Raw genomic sequence first — 19,816 nt, 5'->3', positions numbered from 1 at the left:
AGGCATAAACTACAAACACAATTGCATTTTAAAACGCAGATAATCACTGTCATGCCATCTGCCACCATCACCTCATGTTACAGGATAACTCACGACCCCCATGTCACAAGGACCTGTACACAATTCCCAGAAGCTGAAAATGTCCCAGTGCTTTCATGGCCTGCACACTCCAATGTCACCCGTTGAGCATGTATTGGCCTGTATCGACGTGTACAACCGCATGTTCCAGCTTTTGACATTATCCATCAACTTTGAACAGCCATTGGAGTGGGACAACATTCCACAACCAGCCTGAGTAACTACGCAAAGGAGATGTTGGGCTGCATGAGGCAAAATGTGGTCACACCAGACACCGAATGGTTCGGATCCACACCCCTACTTTTTAAAAGGAACCAGTGACTAGACGCATGGGTGTTCTGTCATGTCAAACCCATAGACTAGGGCCTAATGAATTTATTTCAATTAACTGATTTCAATTGACTGATTTCCTTACATGTAACTAACATTTTTGAAATTGTGGCATTTATATTCTTACAGTGTATATAGGGACATTTCTTAAATTGAAGACAATCTCCAACAAAAAACAACCTTAATCTGTGTCCAGCAAAACAAAGCCATAAAAAGCAACTCAATGTATAAAATACAGAAGTCAGGTTTAAAACAGTAACTCATGTTTATTCAGTTCTCTCATCAGCTGATTGGTATTGTCATGATGAAGTGCATCAGTGAAAGGCAGACCGGATTTGTTACATGCTCGATAATAACCATTTACAACCATGACTCAACTCCACACTTTAAAATAAAACCATTACTTGCATTTGACCTGAAAAGACAGTGGTGGTAATACACAGGACCGCCCAAGCAGTACATACACGTTCCTTTAAGAAACAGGGAGAGAACGCCAAAACCAAACTGGGTTGTTCCAATTCAAGTAGTTAGTTTAGACTCTTTACTTTCTTTCCACAAATTCAAGTTCAGGACGTAAAAGACGAGGAGAAAAGTCCAGATCATGTCAACGTCGGGAGAAAGGAGAGATGGATCACATTCCAGAATTTCAGGGTAGAAAACAAAAAGCGAACGGGAGGGAGGGAGAAGCCATCTTTGTACAATACTCGAGTCGGGGCGACTGACATCAGCTGTTGTAGCTGGCATGGTACATTAGACCAACGTCAGAGTGACGTTCACTGACGAGGTCCCATATAGCGACCTCCCTCGCTGGGTCCAGTGCCTCTTCCAGAGCCAAAGCTGGGTTTCTGTGCCATGCCACCCCTGGTGGGGGGACCTCTGGGCCCTCCTATCCTCTCTCGGGGCCCTCCGGGGCCACCTGGACCTCTGGGGCGGATGTCTCGCCGGTCCCCTTCCCGGGCGGAGCGCGTCTTTTTTTCCTCCACGTTCAGTCGGATGTCTCCTCTGAACTTAATGGGCTACAGAGGAAAGAGGTCTGTCAGAACATTCATTCATATGATCAAAAACAACTTTAAAGATCAGATTGAGTCCAAGGCTTTACAAAGTGGAGGTAGGTTAATCAAATCAGCATGGGACTTTGTAATGAAAACAATTCTTACCCGGTTGCTTAAGATTTTCTGTACAGGTTCAAAATCGTCGAACACCACGAATCCAAAGTTGGGAAGCTTTCCGCCGCTGTTGATCCGTAGCTCAAGAACAGTACCATACTCTGTAGGAGGAACGAGATCGTATAAAAATTACAAATCAACCATTTCAATCAATTACTTCAGTTGCTGCAAAGCACGTATCATATTCTGTGGCAGGGACACAGATCATTTAACATTACAGAACAGTGATTTTAATCAATTATTTCAAACCCTTTTTACAGGTCATTGGGGGGGGGGGGGGGGGGACTATGATTAATGGAGACTAGCCGTCTATATCTGGCACTACTACACGCCAGCAGTCAGTTGAAGCCATACAAATCCATTCATTAAAACACTTTTTTTTGCAGACCATTTTGAAATAAAACGTGACATACGTTGGAAAAACTCCTTGAGCTCTGCCTTGTCCACATCATGGGGGACGTTTCCTACGAAGAGCTGGTGAGCGTCTGGATATCTCACCACACGGCGAACCTCTGACGACTCTCCCTGCTCTCCTTCCCGCACTGCAAACCAAGAGCAGACAGAGGCATGACAGATCACTTCATTAACGGACATGCAACTGTATCCACATGTCTGCTGTTTCCTCAAATAAACCAGACCAACACAGATCGGATTACATTCAATGTAGACAGCACACTGTAGCAAAACATTTTTAAAACAGATTTTTTAAATCTGTTCTTATTGGATGATGTCAGGTAGTACCACCCAGTTTCACTTCATTTCAAAATGTTTTCTACATCCTAAACATGACCCAGCTGTCTGGTGGATGGTACTGCGTGTTGGGTGAGATGCTATCTAGTGGACGGTACCTCCTGGTCGGGGTCCTCTGTTGACTGGTGGGGGGCCTGGCCTTGCTTCCCGTGGTCTCTGGTCTCCTCTCGGTTGTGTTCTCTGTGCTGCGGCTTCTGTTTTCACCTCCAACCTGGGCTAAAGCACCAAGACAAAACAATGAGATACCAAGCTAGAAGACCAAGATAAGACAGACTCCAAGCTACATAACCAGTTGATTGAATGTGTTCATTAAAAAGAGGAACGTTCATTAAAATAGGTCACCAAATGTGTTTGTTATAGCGAACACATTTAGTAGGATACATGCTAGATATGTAATAGGAGAATTTAGCCCCCTTAGTAATCAATATAGTACATGTGGTTGTTTCGCCTACTGGTGTTTAATCATTTTACATAGAGAAAAGTAACAAAGTTAACGTACCGGTGCCGAGGGGACTTTGACGACGTGGGGGGGGATGCCTGAGACAGGGACCGCTCCACTAGGGGGAAGGTTCTTACTTGTGACAGATGCCCAGGAGAAAGGCTGGAGGAGAGACGAAACAGACGTTATTAAATCAAGCTGAATGAGGTCTGGTAGCTGTACAGGGAAACCACTAGAAGCTAGGTAAAACTAATAAAAAAACATCAAGAGGCAAAAGAAAAAAGGAATTTCTCAGCAATAGCTAATTTTGTAAATAAACAACTATCAAAGCTGATTGTAATGCAACCAAAATGGTTCTTAAACCAAAACAGAATAGGTGTAGACAGGTCACACATGGTATTGCCTAGTGACCTCAGTGTTGACCGTGGATAACCAGCTAAAAGCACAGCATCCAGAGAGGATTAGACAGCCGGGACCCACATGGAAACCTGACCACCATGTTGACATGACCATAGCCAAAATGAGGGTTGAGCCCTACCCGGTTATCTTCAGCAGCAGGTGCAGGGGCAGGGTCAGCAGTGGCAGAGGGCAGGGGTGAGGAGACAGGACACTTCTCTCCCTGCTCCTCTGTAGTGTGTTGCTGCTGCTGGGTCTCTGGCTCCAGGGCCGGTTTTCCATCCACCACGTCTGGATCTGGCTCTGCCTCAGGTTCAGGCTCTGGGGTCACAGCCAACTCCTCCTCCACTAGCCCCTCTGGCTCAGTGCTGAAATAGCCCAGACAAAGATCTAATATTAACCCAGAGTATATTCTGGTCATAGACTTGTCATAAAGAAACTAATGTTCTAATTTGAGATTATGAAAAAGGAGAATATGCATTGCAGCATGCTACCATGATGTTACTGTAACAAACTCTGGTGAAAAGCATGAGCTGGTGCAAAACAGAGGTGCCAACTAACGGAGACTAAACTGTAGGCTAGAAAAATCATGTCGCATTTATTTGGTAAAGCACCAACATTTCGGCATTGGTGCCTTCTTCAGCGTTATGATGCATATTACCACATTATGCCAAAATGGTGGTTCTCTACTTGCTCGAACATCTCATTCCAAAATCATGTGCATTAAAATTAGGGCCGATTTCAAGTTTTCATAACAATCGGAAATCGGTATTTTTGGACGCCGATTTGGCAGAATTTTTTTTTTACACCTTTATTTAACTAGGCAAGTAAGTTAAGAACACATTTTTATTTTCAATGACGGCCTAGGAACGGTGGGTTAACTGCCTTGTTCAGGGGCAGAACGACAGATTTTTACCTTGTCAGCTCGGGGATTCAATCTTGCAACCTTACGGTTAACTAGACCAAAGCTCTAACCACCTGCTTTACATTGCACTCCACAAGGAGCCTGCCTGTTATGCGAATGCAGTAAGAAGCCAAGGTAAGTTGCTAGCTAGCATTAAACTTATAAAAAACAATCAATCATAATCACTAGTTAGCTACACATGGTTGATGATATTACTAGTTTATCTAGCCTGTCCTGCGTTGCATATAATCGCTTAGGTACACGTTGCTCCAACGTGTACCTAACCATAAACATCAATGCCTTTCTTAAAATCAATACACAGAAGTATATATTTTTAAACCTGCATATTTAGCTAAAAGAAATCCAGGTTAGCAGGCAATATTAACCAGGTGAAAATGTGTCACTTCTCTTGCACGCAGAGTCAGGGTATATGCAACAGTTTGGGCTGCCTGGCTCATTGCGAACTAATTTGCCATTATGACATAACATTGAAGGTTGTGCAATATAATAGGAATATTTATACTTAGGGATGCCACCCATTAGATAAAATACGGAACGGTTCCGTATTTCACTGACAGGAAAAACTTTGAGATAATTTCCGGATTCGACCATATTAATGACCTAAGGCTCGTATTTCTGTATGTTTATTATATTATAATTAAGTCTATGATTTGATAGAGCAGTCTGAGCGGTGGTAGGTAGCGGCATGCTCGTGAGCATTCATTCAAACAGCACTTTTGTGCGTTTTGCCAGCAGCTCTTCGCTGTGCTTCAAGCATTGCGCTGTTTATGACTTCAAGCCTATCAATTCCCAAGAATAGGCTGGTGTAACCCATGTGAAATGGCTAGCTAGTTAGCGGGTGCGCGCTAATAGCGTTTCAAACGTCACTCGCTCTGAGACTTGGAGTAGTTGTTCCCCTTGCTCTGCATGGGTAACGCTGCTTCGAGGGTGGCTGTTGTCGATGTGTTCCTGGTTCGAGCCCAGGTAGGAGCGAGGAGAGGGACGGAAGCTATACTGTTACACTGGCAATACTAAAGTGCCTATAAAGAACATCCAATAGTCAAAGGTATATGAAATACAAATCGTAGAGAGAGAAATAGTCCTATAATAACTACAACCTAAAACGTCTTACCTGGGAATATTTAAGACTCATGTTAAAAGGAACCACCAGCTTTCATATGTTCTCATGTTCTGAGCAAGGCACTTAAAAGTTAGCTTTCTTACATGGCACATATTGCACTTTTACTTTCTTCCCCAACACTTTGTTTTTGCATTATTTAAACCAAACATGTTTCATTATTTATTTGAGGCTAAATTGATTTTATTGATGTATTACATTAACACTTTGTTGCTACATGATTCCAAAGGTGTTATTTCGTAGTTATGTCATAGTTCTACAATGTAGAAAATAGTACAAATAAAGAAAAACCCTGGAATGAGTAGGCATCCAAACTTGAGACTGGTAATGTATGCAAGTGCTTTCAGTATAATTTCCCCCCCTCCACACATTGGGAAAAATGTCCAATAATAATAAAAAAATGTTAATGGCTAGGCTAAATTAAATGAGAAAGGCCTAGATTGCAAATGTATTTGAAAACAGCTGTTTCATTTAAATAAATGTTCATGCAAATGGTCCATAGGACAGGTAATTATCAACAATACACAAATATTATAGCCGGAATTGTTTTATTACCGTGTAGGAGACCTGTTCTTCTAAGCATAAAAAAAAAGATATTTATTTATAGCAGGGATGAAGATGTAACAGGCAATGTTTTGCTTTCTAATAACACCTGTCAGTGTTGGTATGAGAACATTGTTCTACGTGATTACAACTTAACAGGGTCATTTCTGTTTTGTTAGGTTTAATTACAATAATCCAAATGTGACTGAGCACCGTTGGTGGAGGTCCTAATGCGTTACACACCCATATCCGACACTCTCACTAACACACTGTCACTATTATGAAGTAAGGGCATGTTTGCCACCACTCATGCGACAGTAATAGACTTAACGTTGAGGATTAAAGTAGAATAGGATTGCTGATATAGTCAAGACTAAGATGATATATTAAGAGAAGATGAATAAGTTTCCTTACCATGGTGTCTGTTCGTAGAAGGTTGCAGCCTCTTCCTGGGTCACCTCTGGTGATGGTACCCTCTCCTCCATCTCCTCCACATCCTCGTCAGACTCTAAAACGTCAACAACATTGAGTCCCACTTACAGCAGTTTTGGGGCTGAATCAAATACCAATTCCATTTTAGTCATTTAGCATATTATTCATAATACTAGTGTTGACCCATATGCAAGGTAATGTATGAGTAAAAAGCACTGTGATGGAGTTCAATAAGAGCAACACTTCTAACCATTATGTATTAGTCATGAGAAGTAAATGACATGAAACAACCAGCCAACCGTAAAGCAGCTTGCTAATTTTTAACAGGCTCACCTTCAGGGGGTTCTGAGTCAGAATCCCCAAACACTTCGTCTTGGTAACGGAATACATCGTTGTGAACGTAGAACTTGTTTGCTACAGTGCCCTGAAACACCAACGTCATTGAGTTTTAACACAAAATTAACCCTATAGCTGAACTGGAACCTAACACAATAATGAAAATGTTTCAAGGACAAATGTCCATTTATACAGTTGAAGGACTTACCTCAGGGGCCAGCACAAATGTCTGCATGAATTTGCGCATGGGCTGCATGTCATTGGACAGCTCCCCCATCACTTGCACCACCACGCCCTCGTTCAAGGTCGCATGGGCGTCCACATGTCTGATCTTGGTGTGGCAGTCACGAAAGTTCAGCGTCAACACTTTTTTATGGATCTCCTTTTCACATAAATAAAAGACCTTGATGAGAATCTCAAACTTAAGCGTTAGCCTTGTATCAGAAAGCCTAACTGACAATACATTACCCATCTTTAACAACAATGATAGATCAATGCCATAAAATCATGAGTGGATGTGTCACATTAGATATTTTACAAATTAAAAGCTATATTAGTGCTTCACTAAGGTTTCATGAAGTTTTGCAAACATCATTTAGGGAGATTGTTTTGCAGTACGCACCGACTGTCCGTAGACCGCTTCAACTGGTTTGCCATTGTTGTCTAGACCTCCATGTACATAGGAAGAGTTCTTCCCATAAAACCTAAAACAAGTTGAAAAAAATAGTTATTTCTTGTCTTAGAGGCATAGATAGCCCAATAATATATGAAAGCAGATCATGGAATAGATACTGGTTTGGGAAGAATTCTCTAGTACTACCTGTGCAGGTAGTCGGGTGCCTGGTTGAGTAGTGTGTAGTACTGTCGGACAAACTCCCGCCCGACGAGCTGGGCACTTGGCTTCTCCATCACCATTTCTTTGGTCAGCTGGAGAGAACTGAAACAGGGACAAGGCGTGGTTGTCATGGTGTTGATAATTGACTGGATGTGAATAACGGAGTCTGATCTCAAATTAAATTGGGTAGGTTGCATACACATTATCTGGACCTGTTCTGGTCACCATCTGTTTCTGTTCAGTCTGAAATCCCACTAGTCTAGCCATATAGTCAAGCTACACTAGATGAACAAATATGTGGACACCTGCTCAAACATCTTATTACAAAAATCATGGGAATTCATATGGACTTGGTCCCCCCTTCACTGCTTTAAAAGCCTCCACTCTCCTGGGAAGGCTTTCCACTTGATGTTGGAACATTGCTGCAGGGACTTGCTTCCATTCAGCCACAAGAGCATTAGTGAGGTCAGGCACTGATGTTGGGCAATTAGGCCTGGCTCGCAGTCGGCGTTCCAAATCATCCCAAAGGTGTTCGATGGGGTTGAGGTCAGGGATCTGTGCAATCAAGTTCTTCCACACCGATCGACAACATTTCTATATGGACCTCACTTTGTGCACGTGGGCATTGTCATGCTGAAACAGGAAAGGGCCTTGCCCAAACTGTTGCCATAAAGTTGGACGTACAGAATGTCATTGTATGCTGTAGCGTTAAGATTTCCCTTCACTGGAACTAAGGGGCCTAGCGCAAACCATGAAAAACAGCCCCAGACCATTATTCCTCCACCAATCGTTACAGTTGGCACTATGCATTAGGGCATGTAGCGTTCTCCTGACATCTGCCAAACCCAGATTCGTCCGTCCGGCTGCCAGATGGTGAAGCATGACTCATCACTCCAAAAAACGCATTTCCACTGCTCCAGAGTCCAATGGTGGCGAGCTTTACACCACTCCAGCCGACGCCTGGCATTGCGCATGGTGATCTTATGCTTGTGTGCAGCTGCTCGGCCATGGAAACCCATTTCATGAAGCTCCCGACAAACAGTTCCTGTGCTGACGTTGCTTCCAGAGGCAGTTTGGAACTCAGTAGTGAGTGTTGCAACAGAAGATATGCGCTACGCGCTTCAGCGGTCCCATTCTGTGAGTGTGTGTGGTCTACCACTTCTGACCCGTTGTTACTCCTAGATGTTTCCACTTCACAATACCAGCACTTACAGTTGACCTGGGCAGAAATTTGACAAACTGACTTGTTGGAATCCTATGACAGTGACATGTTTAAAGTCAATGTGCTCTTCAGTAAGGCCATTCTACTGCAATTGTTTGTCTATGGAGATTGCATGGCGGTGTGCTCGATTTTATACACCTGTCAGCAATGGGTGTGGCTGAAATAGCCGAAGCCACTAAAATAAAACTAAAAATTATATATATTGCCAATCATGAGACAAATGCAATCCGATAACGTTACATGAGGCTGTGCAAGAGCATAAATAATTTGCATTCCAACTGGTCTATGGTTAACTAGCTAGAAATCTAGTCAATTCAACCAAGAATTGGTTTCAGTTCATAGTAGTATGAAATTCATTGTGGGAGACAAATGGGTCACCCAGACCCACCCAACTAAGCTAGTTACCTAACGTTAGTTAGCTAAATTAGCTAATAGTATCTATGCCTAAAAAGGCCACGATGCAACACCGGTCACGCCATGGACAGAAAATAAATCAAAGTATCGAAATGTGACGTTTTTTGGCATGCAAAAAAGGTATTTATATAGTTGTCCAGACAACTGTCCTATTAGCCAATCAACTGACAGCTGGAACTAGCTACGATAAATCTTTCATAACCAGCACGTGCGGCAAATAGAATGCTGCTGGCTAACTAGCTAATTTCCTAGCCTAGCCACGGCTACCCTTTTCCGTTCAGAGTTTATTCAGCTAGCTAGTTAATAAGTCTATAAAACAGCGGTCGACTTAATCTTCGACATCAAACTGATATTATTGTAAACATTTCAACAGAAGCGTTGGATGGCAATTTCTTTTTTTTTTAAATATAAAATACACCGCTAACTGGGCAACCATGGCTCGCTAGCCGTTCCATTAGCTAGAAATCAGGAAAGGCCATTCTTTCAACCGTCGGATTAGCTAACCATTTAGACAGTCAATTTGGGCATTGGCCGACTGATTTAACCCACGTCATCCGATGCAATGTCATTAATCGCACATTGAATAAATGAAGACAATAATTTACTATATAGGTAGCGTTAGTTAACACAACTCCAAGATGGACTTTAACTTAATCATGCGAACTAGCGTTCACGTTAGATTACGGGTATTACAGCAGCGAATATTTATTCAATAATGCTACACAGGGTATTGTACTTACCAGGAGGCAATTGTTCAAATAGTTAATAAAATGATTTCACTGAATCACCTCCGCTCTGCCAGGCGGTAGCTTGAATGATTGTTCTAGCAGGGCACAGCACAACGTGTTCGCCTGCTCTTTTACCGGTCTCAACTGTGGGACATGGACAACCTATGGTGAATTTCCACCCGAGATATATGAACCAATGAATTTACGGCGAGAGGAAATATGTCACCAATCAAATGTTTGTATTCTAAGCAGTTCAGTCTACAACCAATTGTTGTGGAGTATGTGCTTACCTGTCGTTCTAAATGTAGCCAATAGGAGACGTGTGGTCGATTCCGATTATGGGCATGCTTGGTAAGAAATTTGCAGCACGCCGGATCATGCCCGGAATGAAATTGACCGGGGTATTTTTCGTTGCACTTGGTTTAGTTCACCCAGCACACTAAACATTTTTTTTTAAACCTAGCCTATGAATGAAAGTTTACAATTTAGGTGCACACAGGTCGAGAGATTTGAGGTGACAGACAAAGACATGTAATACCGCCTTGCACACACTGGCCTGTACCTAGCTGATCTAGTGCAGGGTTTCCCAAACTGATCTAGTGCAGGGTCCCCGTGCACGATAGTTTTTTTTTTGCCCAAACACAACACAGCTGATTCAAATAACCAATTCAGCATGAAGTTTTGATGATTTTAATCAGCTGTGTAGTACTAGGACAAAAAACTGGGGCAGGACCAGGTTTTGATTACACCCTAGATCAGGGTTTAATCATTAGTTCAACAGTTGCAAACAAGAGTTTCTAATGGGACAAATTCAGGTATGTTAATCCCCATTACATTCTGTCGAATTAAATGTTTTTCAACAAAATCGTCGGAATGACTACACCCCTGATCACACAAACAGTTCATTTTCATAGCCACAAACACCTCGTTGTATTCCTTCTCACATCTCTGCGCTCTCCTCATCTCACCTTTTTCCTTCGCTTGTGGACTTCAGTGCACAACACATCAGCTGTCTGACCAGGTGAAAAAACCTTTCCAAGCCAAACCTTGATATCATAACCGCTACATACAGCTTACATCATTGTCACCATATTAGCTAAAGTAACATCATAGTCAACATAGCTAATAGATCTAACGTGTAAGTAAACCCGCTCCAATCATTTAGTACAGTCAGTAAGCAGTTACACCGGCGAGCCCCGGTTGCAATACATTTGTAAAACCAAAAGCTTACCTTGACTTGGGAGTTCCAGTAGTCATAGCCAGCTGGCTAACATGGCATCCCGGTGTTTGAGTAGGCTAAACTAGCTAGCTCGCTGCATTTGCTAGCTAAGTAAGTGAAAACTCTCCCCTCCATTTGAAATAATTATTAGTTCAAAACTGTTTAACTATTATCTTCCTCTCACTTTTAGTCAACTACTCACATTTTACGCAGTACTAGGCTAGCTGTAGCTTATGCTTTCAGTACTAGGCTAGCTGTAGCTTATGCTTTCAGTACTAGATTCATTCTCTGATCCTTTGATTAGGTGGACATGTCAGTTCATCAATTGTTTTCTTTTCTTTGCTTACTTACAAACCAACAATGCAGTTCAAGAAATTGTAACGATGTGCACTGAGAGTCGGGAAGCAAGGTCAGGGAGTGAGTGTTTTAATAAATAAACGCACCGTAAACCAAGAAACACAGACATGAAACAATAACACCTGGGGGGAAAGAACCAAAGGGAGTGATATATCTATATATATATAGGGAAGGTAATCAGGGAAGTGATGGAGTCCAGGTGAGTCTGATGACGTGCAGGTGTGCGTAATGATGGTGACGGGTGTGCGCCATAATGAGCAGCCTGGTGACCTAGAGGCCGGAGAGGGAGCGCATGTGACAGAAATAGAGTAAAGAAAATATGTGCTAAATAAACAAAAATAAAAGTAAAAAGTAACACATGCTGCAAAAGCTCTGATAGGTTGGAGGATGTCCTCCGGATGATGTCATAATTAGTTTGTTACTATGGAAGGGGATGAGAACCATGAGCCTCCTAGGTTTTGTATTGAAGTCAATGTACCCAGAGGAGAACAGAAACTAGCTTTCCTCTGGCTACACCATGGTGCTACCCTACAGAGTGCTGTTGAGGCTACTGTAGACCTTCATTGCAAAACAGTGTGTTTTAATAAATTATTTGGTGACGTAAATATATTTTGTATAGTTCTACCGAAAAAGGATAACTTTTTAAATGTTTCACAATTTTTTTGGAAATGAAATCCACAGAGGAGGATGGTGCCCGCCTTCCTCCTTTGAGGAGCCTCCACTGATCAATACACATCAAACACATCAATAGATTATACATATAAATGTTTACATTTTACCGTTTTTTGTCATTTAGCAGACACTTATCCAGAGCGACTTACACTTAGTGCATTCATCTTAAGATAGCTAGGTGGGAAAACCCCATATCACAGGAATAGTGAGTACATTTTTTTTTAATTGGGGGGAGGGGGGGTGCTATGGGATTATTTAAGATACTGTTTGAAGAGGTAGGGTTTCAGATGTTTTCAGAGGAAGGGCAGGGAGCATGAACCTGAATGGGAGGGAGCATGAACCTGCAGGAGCGAATCACTGCTTTGATGTTTGCAGAGAACGACAGGATGTTGTCCAGGGTCATGCCAAAGTTCTTTGCACTTTGGGAGGGGGACACCATGGAGTTGTCAACCGTGATGGAGAGGTCTTGGAGCGGGCAGGCCTTCCCCGGGAGGAAGAGAAGCGCTGTTTTGTTAAGGTTTAGCTTGAGGTGGTGGGCTGACATCCAAACTGAAATATCTGCCAGGCACGCAGAGATACGTGTCCCCACCTGGGCATAGCCGCAGGAAGTAGTGGTGCTGAGGATGTAGGGGTGCTGAAGAAAATCGCAGCATCCCCACCCCCCAGCAACTTCCCACGGCTATGCACCTGGGTGTCAGAAGGGGGGAAGGAGAACAGTAGTTGAGTATCTTCCGCGTAGCAATGATAGGAGAGACCATGTGAGGATATGACAGAGCCGAGTGACTTGGTGTATAGAGAGAAGAGGAGAGGGACTAGAACCGAGCCGTTGGGGACACCAGTAGTGAGAGTATGTGGTGCAGACACAGATCCTCTCCACGTCACCTGGTAGGAGCAGCCTGCCAGGTAGGATGCAATCCAAGAGTGTGCAGAGCCTGGGACGCCCAGCCCTGAGAGGGTGGAGAGGAGGACATGATGGTTCACAATGTTGAAGGCAGAGGATAGATCTAGGAGGATGAGAACAGAGGAGAGAGAGTCAGCTTTGGCAGTGCGGAGATCCTCAGTGACACAGAGAAGAGCAGTCTCATCAATATCCACATCAATGTACAAAAAGCAAAACACAATCATTGAAAACAAACACGCTCTTCAGTAAAAAGGTCCTCAATCAGCCTTTTGAATAGTACTAGAGGCATCAAGTCATTCAACTTTAGAGAGCTTTGGAGATCATTCTACAAGTAAGGTGCAAAAAAAACTAAAAGCAGATTTACCTCTCAGTGGACATGGAAGGGATCTTCAGAGTTAGCCATCCCTAAGACCAGGTCTGGTATCTCGTACATCTGTAACAATGAAATAAGGTACAGTGGAAGATATATAAGAGGGCTCTATAAACAAAAAGAGTGCAATGCATTGATCTTCAAGACCTCAAAGAGGGCCAGTTTACTTTCTTATACAGAATGCAATAATGTATCCTGAACCCATCCAGTTATTGACTGAAGCCATCGTCCTTAATAAAGCATAGTGCGCTAAGATAAACAGTGTCCAATGGCTTCAATACAGTGACAGCTTCACCTGGTGGGAACTGTTCTTTTTCAGCACCAATGGAATGAAACCAAAATTGAAACTTCTGCCCAAATGGTGCGACAGGCGAGGTAAATCAAGCGTGCCTATAAATTCTAGAGAACTTATGCATTCATCCACTGGGTGGCGGCACAAATCCACCCAGACCTCTTCATGTCACATGGCGTTTGGACTGAACTGGAGTCAGTTGGGGTTATTCTCAATACCTAGTTCCATGATTATGAATTTGTGTTCATCTGATCGTTGACCACTCATATGAAACCTTATCGTATATCAGAACTTTTGCCCAACGTCTATCAAATAATATGCTCTGGTCATCTTCCCTCCATTCTTTTGACTGTCATGATTGTTTTTTTTAAAGATATTACATTTTGCTAAAACTTTATGGGTTGGGATATTAATGCATCCTGTGCAGTGGCGACCCCGTCATTCAGGGCAGAGCCCCACCTGTTTTATATATATATTAAAATGTTTTCCTTGTTTTGCATGTTATTTTGGCATTAATACGTGTCACATATCAGTTTGCAAACAATGTAAAAATTATAATAATAGAGTTGATAAAGCTGCATATAAACTTGGTCTATTTTTTGCTTTCTTGAGTAAGGCAGCTCCAAAATGCAGGTCTTTCAGTCTAGCTCAGTGCTTTCTGTGATGGTGGGGCAGCCAGTGGAAAATACGGAGCGTATGGGTTTGTGATGTTCTCTAGTTGCGCCGTGATTGGCTCAATGTTCTGTCAATCATAGAGACACTACGTCACCGCACAATCTACTGGGAGAGCACGAAAACTGAAGCCCATCCAAGAAGGCTCAAGGTCATTGGCCACAGATAAAATGACATCCAATCACGTAATATCTACCGTAGCTTTGATTGGACTGATCATGTCAACATCATACTTTCAAAATATTAGCTATCAATCTAGACAAGCAGTCATCATGAATCTTCATGAATCAAGTCGACAATCTACTGGCAAATCCTTTTCAATCTTTGTCATATGAAGATAAATTATAGATAAAACGTATCGGGGCTCATCGTCCATTGGACATAAACATTACACAACAAGTTTGAAATATCTAATTCAACAATGAGTGGTTTATAAGGAATCAGTGGCTAACTGCAAGCATTGCAAAGCAATCACGAGCCTGCTATTCAGTGGAGTGGGTGTGTGGTCCAAGTCTGGGTTTAAGGGTCTCTTTTCCAAGCTTCCTTCACATGTCATGGGCTCGAAAAGGTTGAATATATTGGCCATGCTGTCAAATCCAGCATGACTTCTACCGCATTCAAAACAACTGGAAACTCAGAACTGGGAAATCTCAGACTTCAGTGAGTTCAAGACAACTGGGAACTCTGAAAAAAATTTGCTCCGACTGGGAAAATACGTTTTGAACGTTCATCCAACTCGGAATTCCAAGTCGGGAACTCGGGCCTCCTTCTAGAGCTCCAACCTAAAGCTCACTGATGTCATGATTCGACCTTGTTTCTTTCAGCGTTCCAAGTTGTCTTGAAAGCACCATAAATCCAAAGAATGACAGACTTTGATGACAAAGTTAGATGACAAAATTTGCCCACAAGAAGGACCGCCGCGCCACCTTCCTGTTCAAGTGAGCACAGCACAACAAGGTGAGTCCAAAAATGTATTGTATGCTGCTGCATAAATTATGTATTATGCCAGGGAGATATGTATACTGTAGCTAATAAAGTAATACTAAGTGTATGTTGTGTATTAAGCTGTTAGTAGCCCAGGTGCCTCTAACCCTAATCGTTTGGTCCCTTTCCCCCTCATAACTTAACCTACTGTTCTGACTTGGTGGTGCACATGTAGCCTATAGCCTATACATTTCCTAGCTTGCTCATTTATGTCTTCATCGAAATTACGGATTGCCTCTTATCCACCTGTCGTTCCCTTATGCCATAGTTTGTTCATCTCAATTGTCAGTAGAAACCACATTTGTTTAAGCAAGTCAGCCATATCAGCTATGTTTTTTTAAAAGGCAGTAAATGAGGCTGATTAACTGTTTCTCTGCCAGACAAGGCTCCTCTGACGGCCAGGTGTAGCTGTGGTAAGGATTCACTCCATGGTGCTGAAAAGAAAGCTCTGCTGTAGGGACAGCTTTGTATTGGCCTTAACAGTTTGTGGGAACCGTTTGTCACCGTTATAGTGCAATTCATGTATTATTTAGTGTAGTGGTTTTGCTGGCATGCACCTAAAAACAAATGTAGGTGTTTTCCCCACCAAGATTTACATGCTAAAATCGCCACTGAGCTTTATGTAGGCCCTAGCAATTTGTGGGCACCATTTGTCACCGTTAAAGTGAAATTAATGTATTGTTTAGTGTTGTGTTGTGTCGTGGCTTTGCTGGCATGCATCAATTTATTTGGGGTTTTGTTTGCCCCACCACTGATCCTTCTGTGAATGATCAATATCTCACAGGAACGATGCAATTTATCTGTGGTCGATTCAACGTTGAACATCATGATAAGGAGAAACATTTTGTTCTAGTCAGATAAATGAAGAATGTGCCAAATCATTTATTTAATTGTCAATGTTAATTTTGTTAGTTTTTTTGGGGCCCACACATTTTTTACCCCCCTCTTCTTTGTTTTTACATTCTACACACATTTTATATTCGTATATTTTTTGTTTTTACAGTAGTTACATAGCAATAATAAAGTAATTTGATATTTTTATATATAATGAAAAAAATATAAATGCAACATGCAACAATTTCAAAGATTTTACTGAGTTACAGTTCATAGAAGGAAATCAGCCAATTTAAATAAGTTCCTTAGGCTCTAATTTATGGATTTCACATGACTGAGCAGCCATGGGTGGACCTGGGAGGGCTTAGGCCCACCCACTTGGGAGCCAGGCCCACCCACTGGGGAGACAGATCTGGCCAATCAGAATGAGTTTTTCCCTAATGGCTTTATTATAGACAGAAATACTCTACCCCCTCACCCCTCCTCAAACGATCCCACAGGTGAAGAAGCCGGATGTCGAGGTCCTGGGCTAGCATGGTTACACGTACGTGGTCTGTAGTTGTGAGGCCGGTTGCTGTTTAATCTTCTTCTTGATATGCCACACCTGTCAGGTGGATGGATTATCTTGGCAAAGAAGAAATACTCACTAAACAGGGATGTAAATAAATTTGTGCCCAACATTGGAGAGAAAGAAGCTTTTTGTGAGTTTGGAAAATTTCTTGGATCTTTTATTTCAACTCATGAAACATGGGACCAAGACTTTACAAGTTGAATTTATATTTTAGTTCAGTGTACATTACATATTTATTTTTTATTTAACCTTTATTTAACCTTTATTTAACTAGGCAAGTCAGTTAAGAACAAATTCTTATTAACAATGTCGGCCTACCCCGGCCAAACCATGACGACGCTGGGACAATTGTGCACCGCCCCATGGGACTCCCAATCATGGCCGGTTGTGATACAGCCTGGAATCAAACCAGATAGATAGATTGTACTTACACATTATAAATCGTGTTTTTAGTCATAACTATTATACAACATGAGCTTTTAAACCCCCCCCCCAGCTACTCTCAGTCCATCCCACCTATCTCCTTAACCCCACCCCTCAGCTACTCTCAGTCCATCCCACCTATCTCCTTAACCTTACCCCTCAGCTACTCTCAGTCCATCCCACCTATCTCCTTAACCCCACCCCTCAGCTACTCTCAGTCCATCACACCTATCTCCTTAACCCCTCCTTAGTTACTCTCAGTCCATCCCACCTATCTCCTCAACCCCACCCCTCAGCTACTCAGTCCATCACAACTATCTCCTTAACCCCCCCCCAGCTACTCTCAGTCCATCCCACCTATCTCCTTAACCCCACCCCTCAGCTACTCTCAGTCCATCCCACCTATCTCCTTAACCCCACCCCTCAGCTACTCTCAGTCCATCCCACCTATCTCCTTAACCCCCCCCCTCAGTTACTCTCAGTCCATCCCACCTATCTCCTTAACCCCACCCCTCAGCTACTCTCAGTCCATCACAACTATCTCCTTAACCCCACCCCTCAGCTACTCTCAGTCCATCACACCTATCTCCTTAACCCCTCCTCAGTTACTCTCAGTCCATCCCACCTATCTCCTCAACCCCACCCCTCAGCTACTCAGTCCATCACAACTATCTCCTTAACCCCACCCCTCAGCTACTCTCAGTCCATCACACCGATCTCCTTAACCCCACCCCTCAGCTACTCTCAGTCCATCACAACAATCTCCTTAACCCCACCCCTCAGCTACTCTCAGTCCATCACAACTATCTCCTTAACCCCACCCCTCAGCTACTCTCAGTCCATCACACAGATCTCCTTAACCCCCCCCCCCGCAGCTACTCTCAGTCCATCCCACCTATCTCCTTAACCCCACCCCTCAGCTACTCTCAGTCCATCCCACCTATCTCCTTAACCCCACCCTTCAGCTACTCAGTCCATCCCGCCTATCTCCTTAACCCCACCCCTCAGCTACTCTCAGTCCATCCCACCTGTCTCCTGAACCCCACCCCTCAGCTACTCAGTCCATCCCGCCTATCTGCATAAACCACCGTCAGTCTAATCAGTCTAATGATTTCCATGTGGCATATATTTTTCAGCCATTCCTGAACCTGCGACCTGAAACAAGGTAAATTACATAGGGGCAATACCAAAATAAGTATTCTAATGATTCTGTCTCTATGGTAGCAAAATCTGCAGAGCTGAGATTGTTATGTTCCATATACATAACATTCTGTTTGTGGCAATTATTTTTTAAATAATAATTTAAATGGAAAAACTCGTAGTTTTGAATCAAGCGTTGTTTTGCGTATCAGTTCATAAACCATGTGACACGGAGTCGGCACATCTAACATCTCTTCCCAAATATTTTGCAACCTGTGCGCGCAATCAACATTTTGGTCTGTGTAAAGCCATGTAAAGCTGATATATCATTTTTTGTATTACTTGTTTTTGTTGTTGCCAGTTTTGGTCTTTAATAATGGGTAGATAAACAAGTTCCTCACCTTTTCCCCCTTCCACTTGCCTCCTCCCTTTTTTGCGGTAATTCTGCGATCAGTTTGTTGTAATTTTGGATAACTCCACCTTTCCTATTAATAATATCATTAACAAAGATTAAAAAATTTTTTTTTTTTATTTTCCACAAAGAATGATTTATTTGAATAAATTAGTATATATTTTAATTGTAATATTTGTTCTGTTTTTTTTCTGAAGGATGCAAGTGATCTGTGGTCAATTCAACATGGAACATCATGATAAAGGCAAAAATATTTTGTTCTAGTCAGATAAATTAAGAATATGCCAAAGTATTTCTTTAACTCACATTCTTTATTCATCCCCCAAAAACATTGAGAATTGTTAACAATAATCTCATTGTATTCAACTGTTATTTCCTCCGTTTGTCTTGGAGAGAAGGGAGGACATTTCCCACTTGTGGAAGAAGGGGTGGTGCCTGTGGCTCAGCCTATGTGGATGAGGCTCTACAGTTGTTCGGAGTTCCTGCCTCGCTGTACTGTCTGGCTGAAAGGGTAGAGATGGTAACAGGGTGCTGTAGTAATGCACTATAGACTTCTCCTTTCCTCTGACTCTCATGGGACCTTTCTTCGATTCTACAGAGAGGAAACTTTGAGGTTGTTCTGGTTTTTGACCAAATATGGAAATATGGCCATTTGTTCTTCTTTCTTTTCTGTTTTTAAGAGGATACATAAGATGAATTTCTCTGAAAACTAAACAGAACTAGCCAGTTCCTGGCAAACCTATTCTTATGGGTTCATTGGGACAGGGTGTCCAGCTGGTTTTACAAACACAATGCAATTCTATGGTTCAGTATTTTTCTCTTAAGTCATTGCATGCATGCCACAGAACCACACAGGACATTTTAACTGCATGAGGTTATTGGCCTCGTAGGAAAGTTATTAGATATTGTAGTTTCAAGCCTATGCAAAGTGCTGGTTTGAACTTTCAATATAGACTCTTAAATAGAGGGTTAGAAAACTTTTGCATTGTGGTATACCAATGTTTTGACAAAAAATACTGTATTCAAGGGCCAGGACTACACTCATCACAGGATGTTGAGACGTGTACTGAGCCTGTAACTCATAAGGCTAAGGCGTAGCCTACCATGCAGTACAGAATACCTTGCACTGCAACTGTACATGTGGCATTTCTTTCAATGAATTGATACTTCATGATGATGTACTTCATATCTGTGATATGGATGCTTTGGAGGTCTTTTGTTTTTTTCAAAACTAATGTGTAAAGACAACTAATTAAAT

General features: G+C 42.3%; 1 protein-coding gene across 2 annotated transcripts; it reads right to left on the bottom strand.

Annotated features, from left to right (window-relative positions):
- Window positions 1-654: 654 nt before the first annotated feature.
- Window positions 655-10,021, bottom strand: LOC115205722 (ras GTPase-activating protein-binding protein 1). 2 transcript variants are annotated; one of them, XM_029771990.1, is made up of 12 exons: window positions 10,002-10,021; window positions 7,333-7,449; window positions 7,135-7,216; window positions 6,721-6,894; window positions 6,510-6,600; window positions 6,159-6,252; window positions 3,302-3,527; window positions 2,824-2,925; window positions 2,423-2,540; window positions 1,988-2,116; window positions 1,566-1,675; window positions 655-1,424 (listed from the first exon to the last, which is right to left on the bottom strand). In XM_029771990.1, the coding sequence occupies exons 2-12, from the start codon at window positions 7,425-7,427 to the stop codon at window positions 1,182-1,184; spliced, it is 1,464 nt and encodes a 487-aa protein (XP_029627850.1). In that variant the 5' UTR covers window positions 7,428-7,449; window positions 10,002-10,021; the 3' UTR covers window positions 655-1,181. The 2 variants fall into 2 exon arrangements, with proteins under 2 accessions (XP_029627850.1, XP_029627849.1); XM_029771989.1 differs by lacking the exon at window positions 10,002-10,021 and adding an exon at window positions 9,724-9,867.
- Window positions 10,022-19,816: the final 9,795 nt, after the last annotated feature.

This window comes from Salmo trutta, chromosome 13 (genome assembly GCF_901001165.1).
Source record: "Salmo trutta chromosome 13, fSalTru1.1, whole genome shotgun sequence".
NCBI classification, from domain to species: Eukaryota; Metazoa; Chordata; class Actinopteri; order Salmoniformes; family Salmonidae; genus Salmo; species Salmo trutta.
Note: the sequence above shows the minus strand (reverse complement) of the source record. Positions and strands in the feature narration are given on the sequence as shown.

Bases quoted from the DNA above. Each gene is read 5' to 3' on its own strand.
- LOC115205722 (XM_029771990.1), bottom strand. From the start codon at position 7,427: ATGGTGATGGAGAAGCCAAGTGCCCAGCTCGTCGGGCGGGAGTTTGTC. The intron at 1,676-1,987 runs GTATGTCACGTT...TTCCTCCTACAG, and splicing joins GCTCAAGGAGTTTTTCCAAC to AGTATGGTACTGTTCTTGAG. The intron at 1,425-1,565 runs GTAAGAATTGTT...TTTCCTCTGTAG, and splicing joins AGAAAATCTTAAGCAACCGG to CCCATTAAGTTCAGAGGAGA.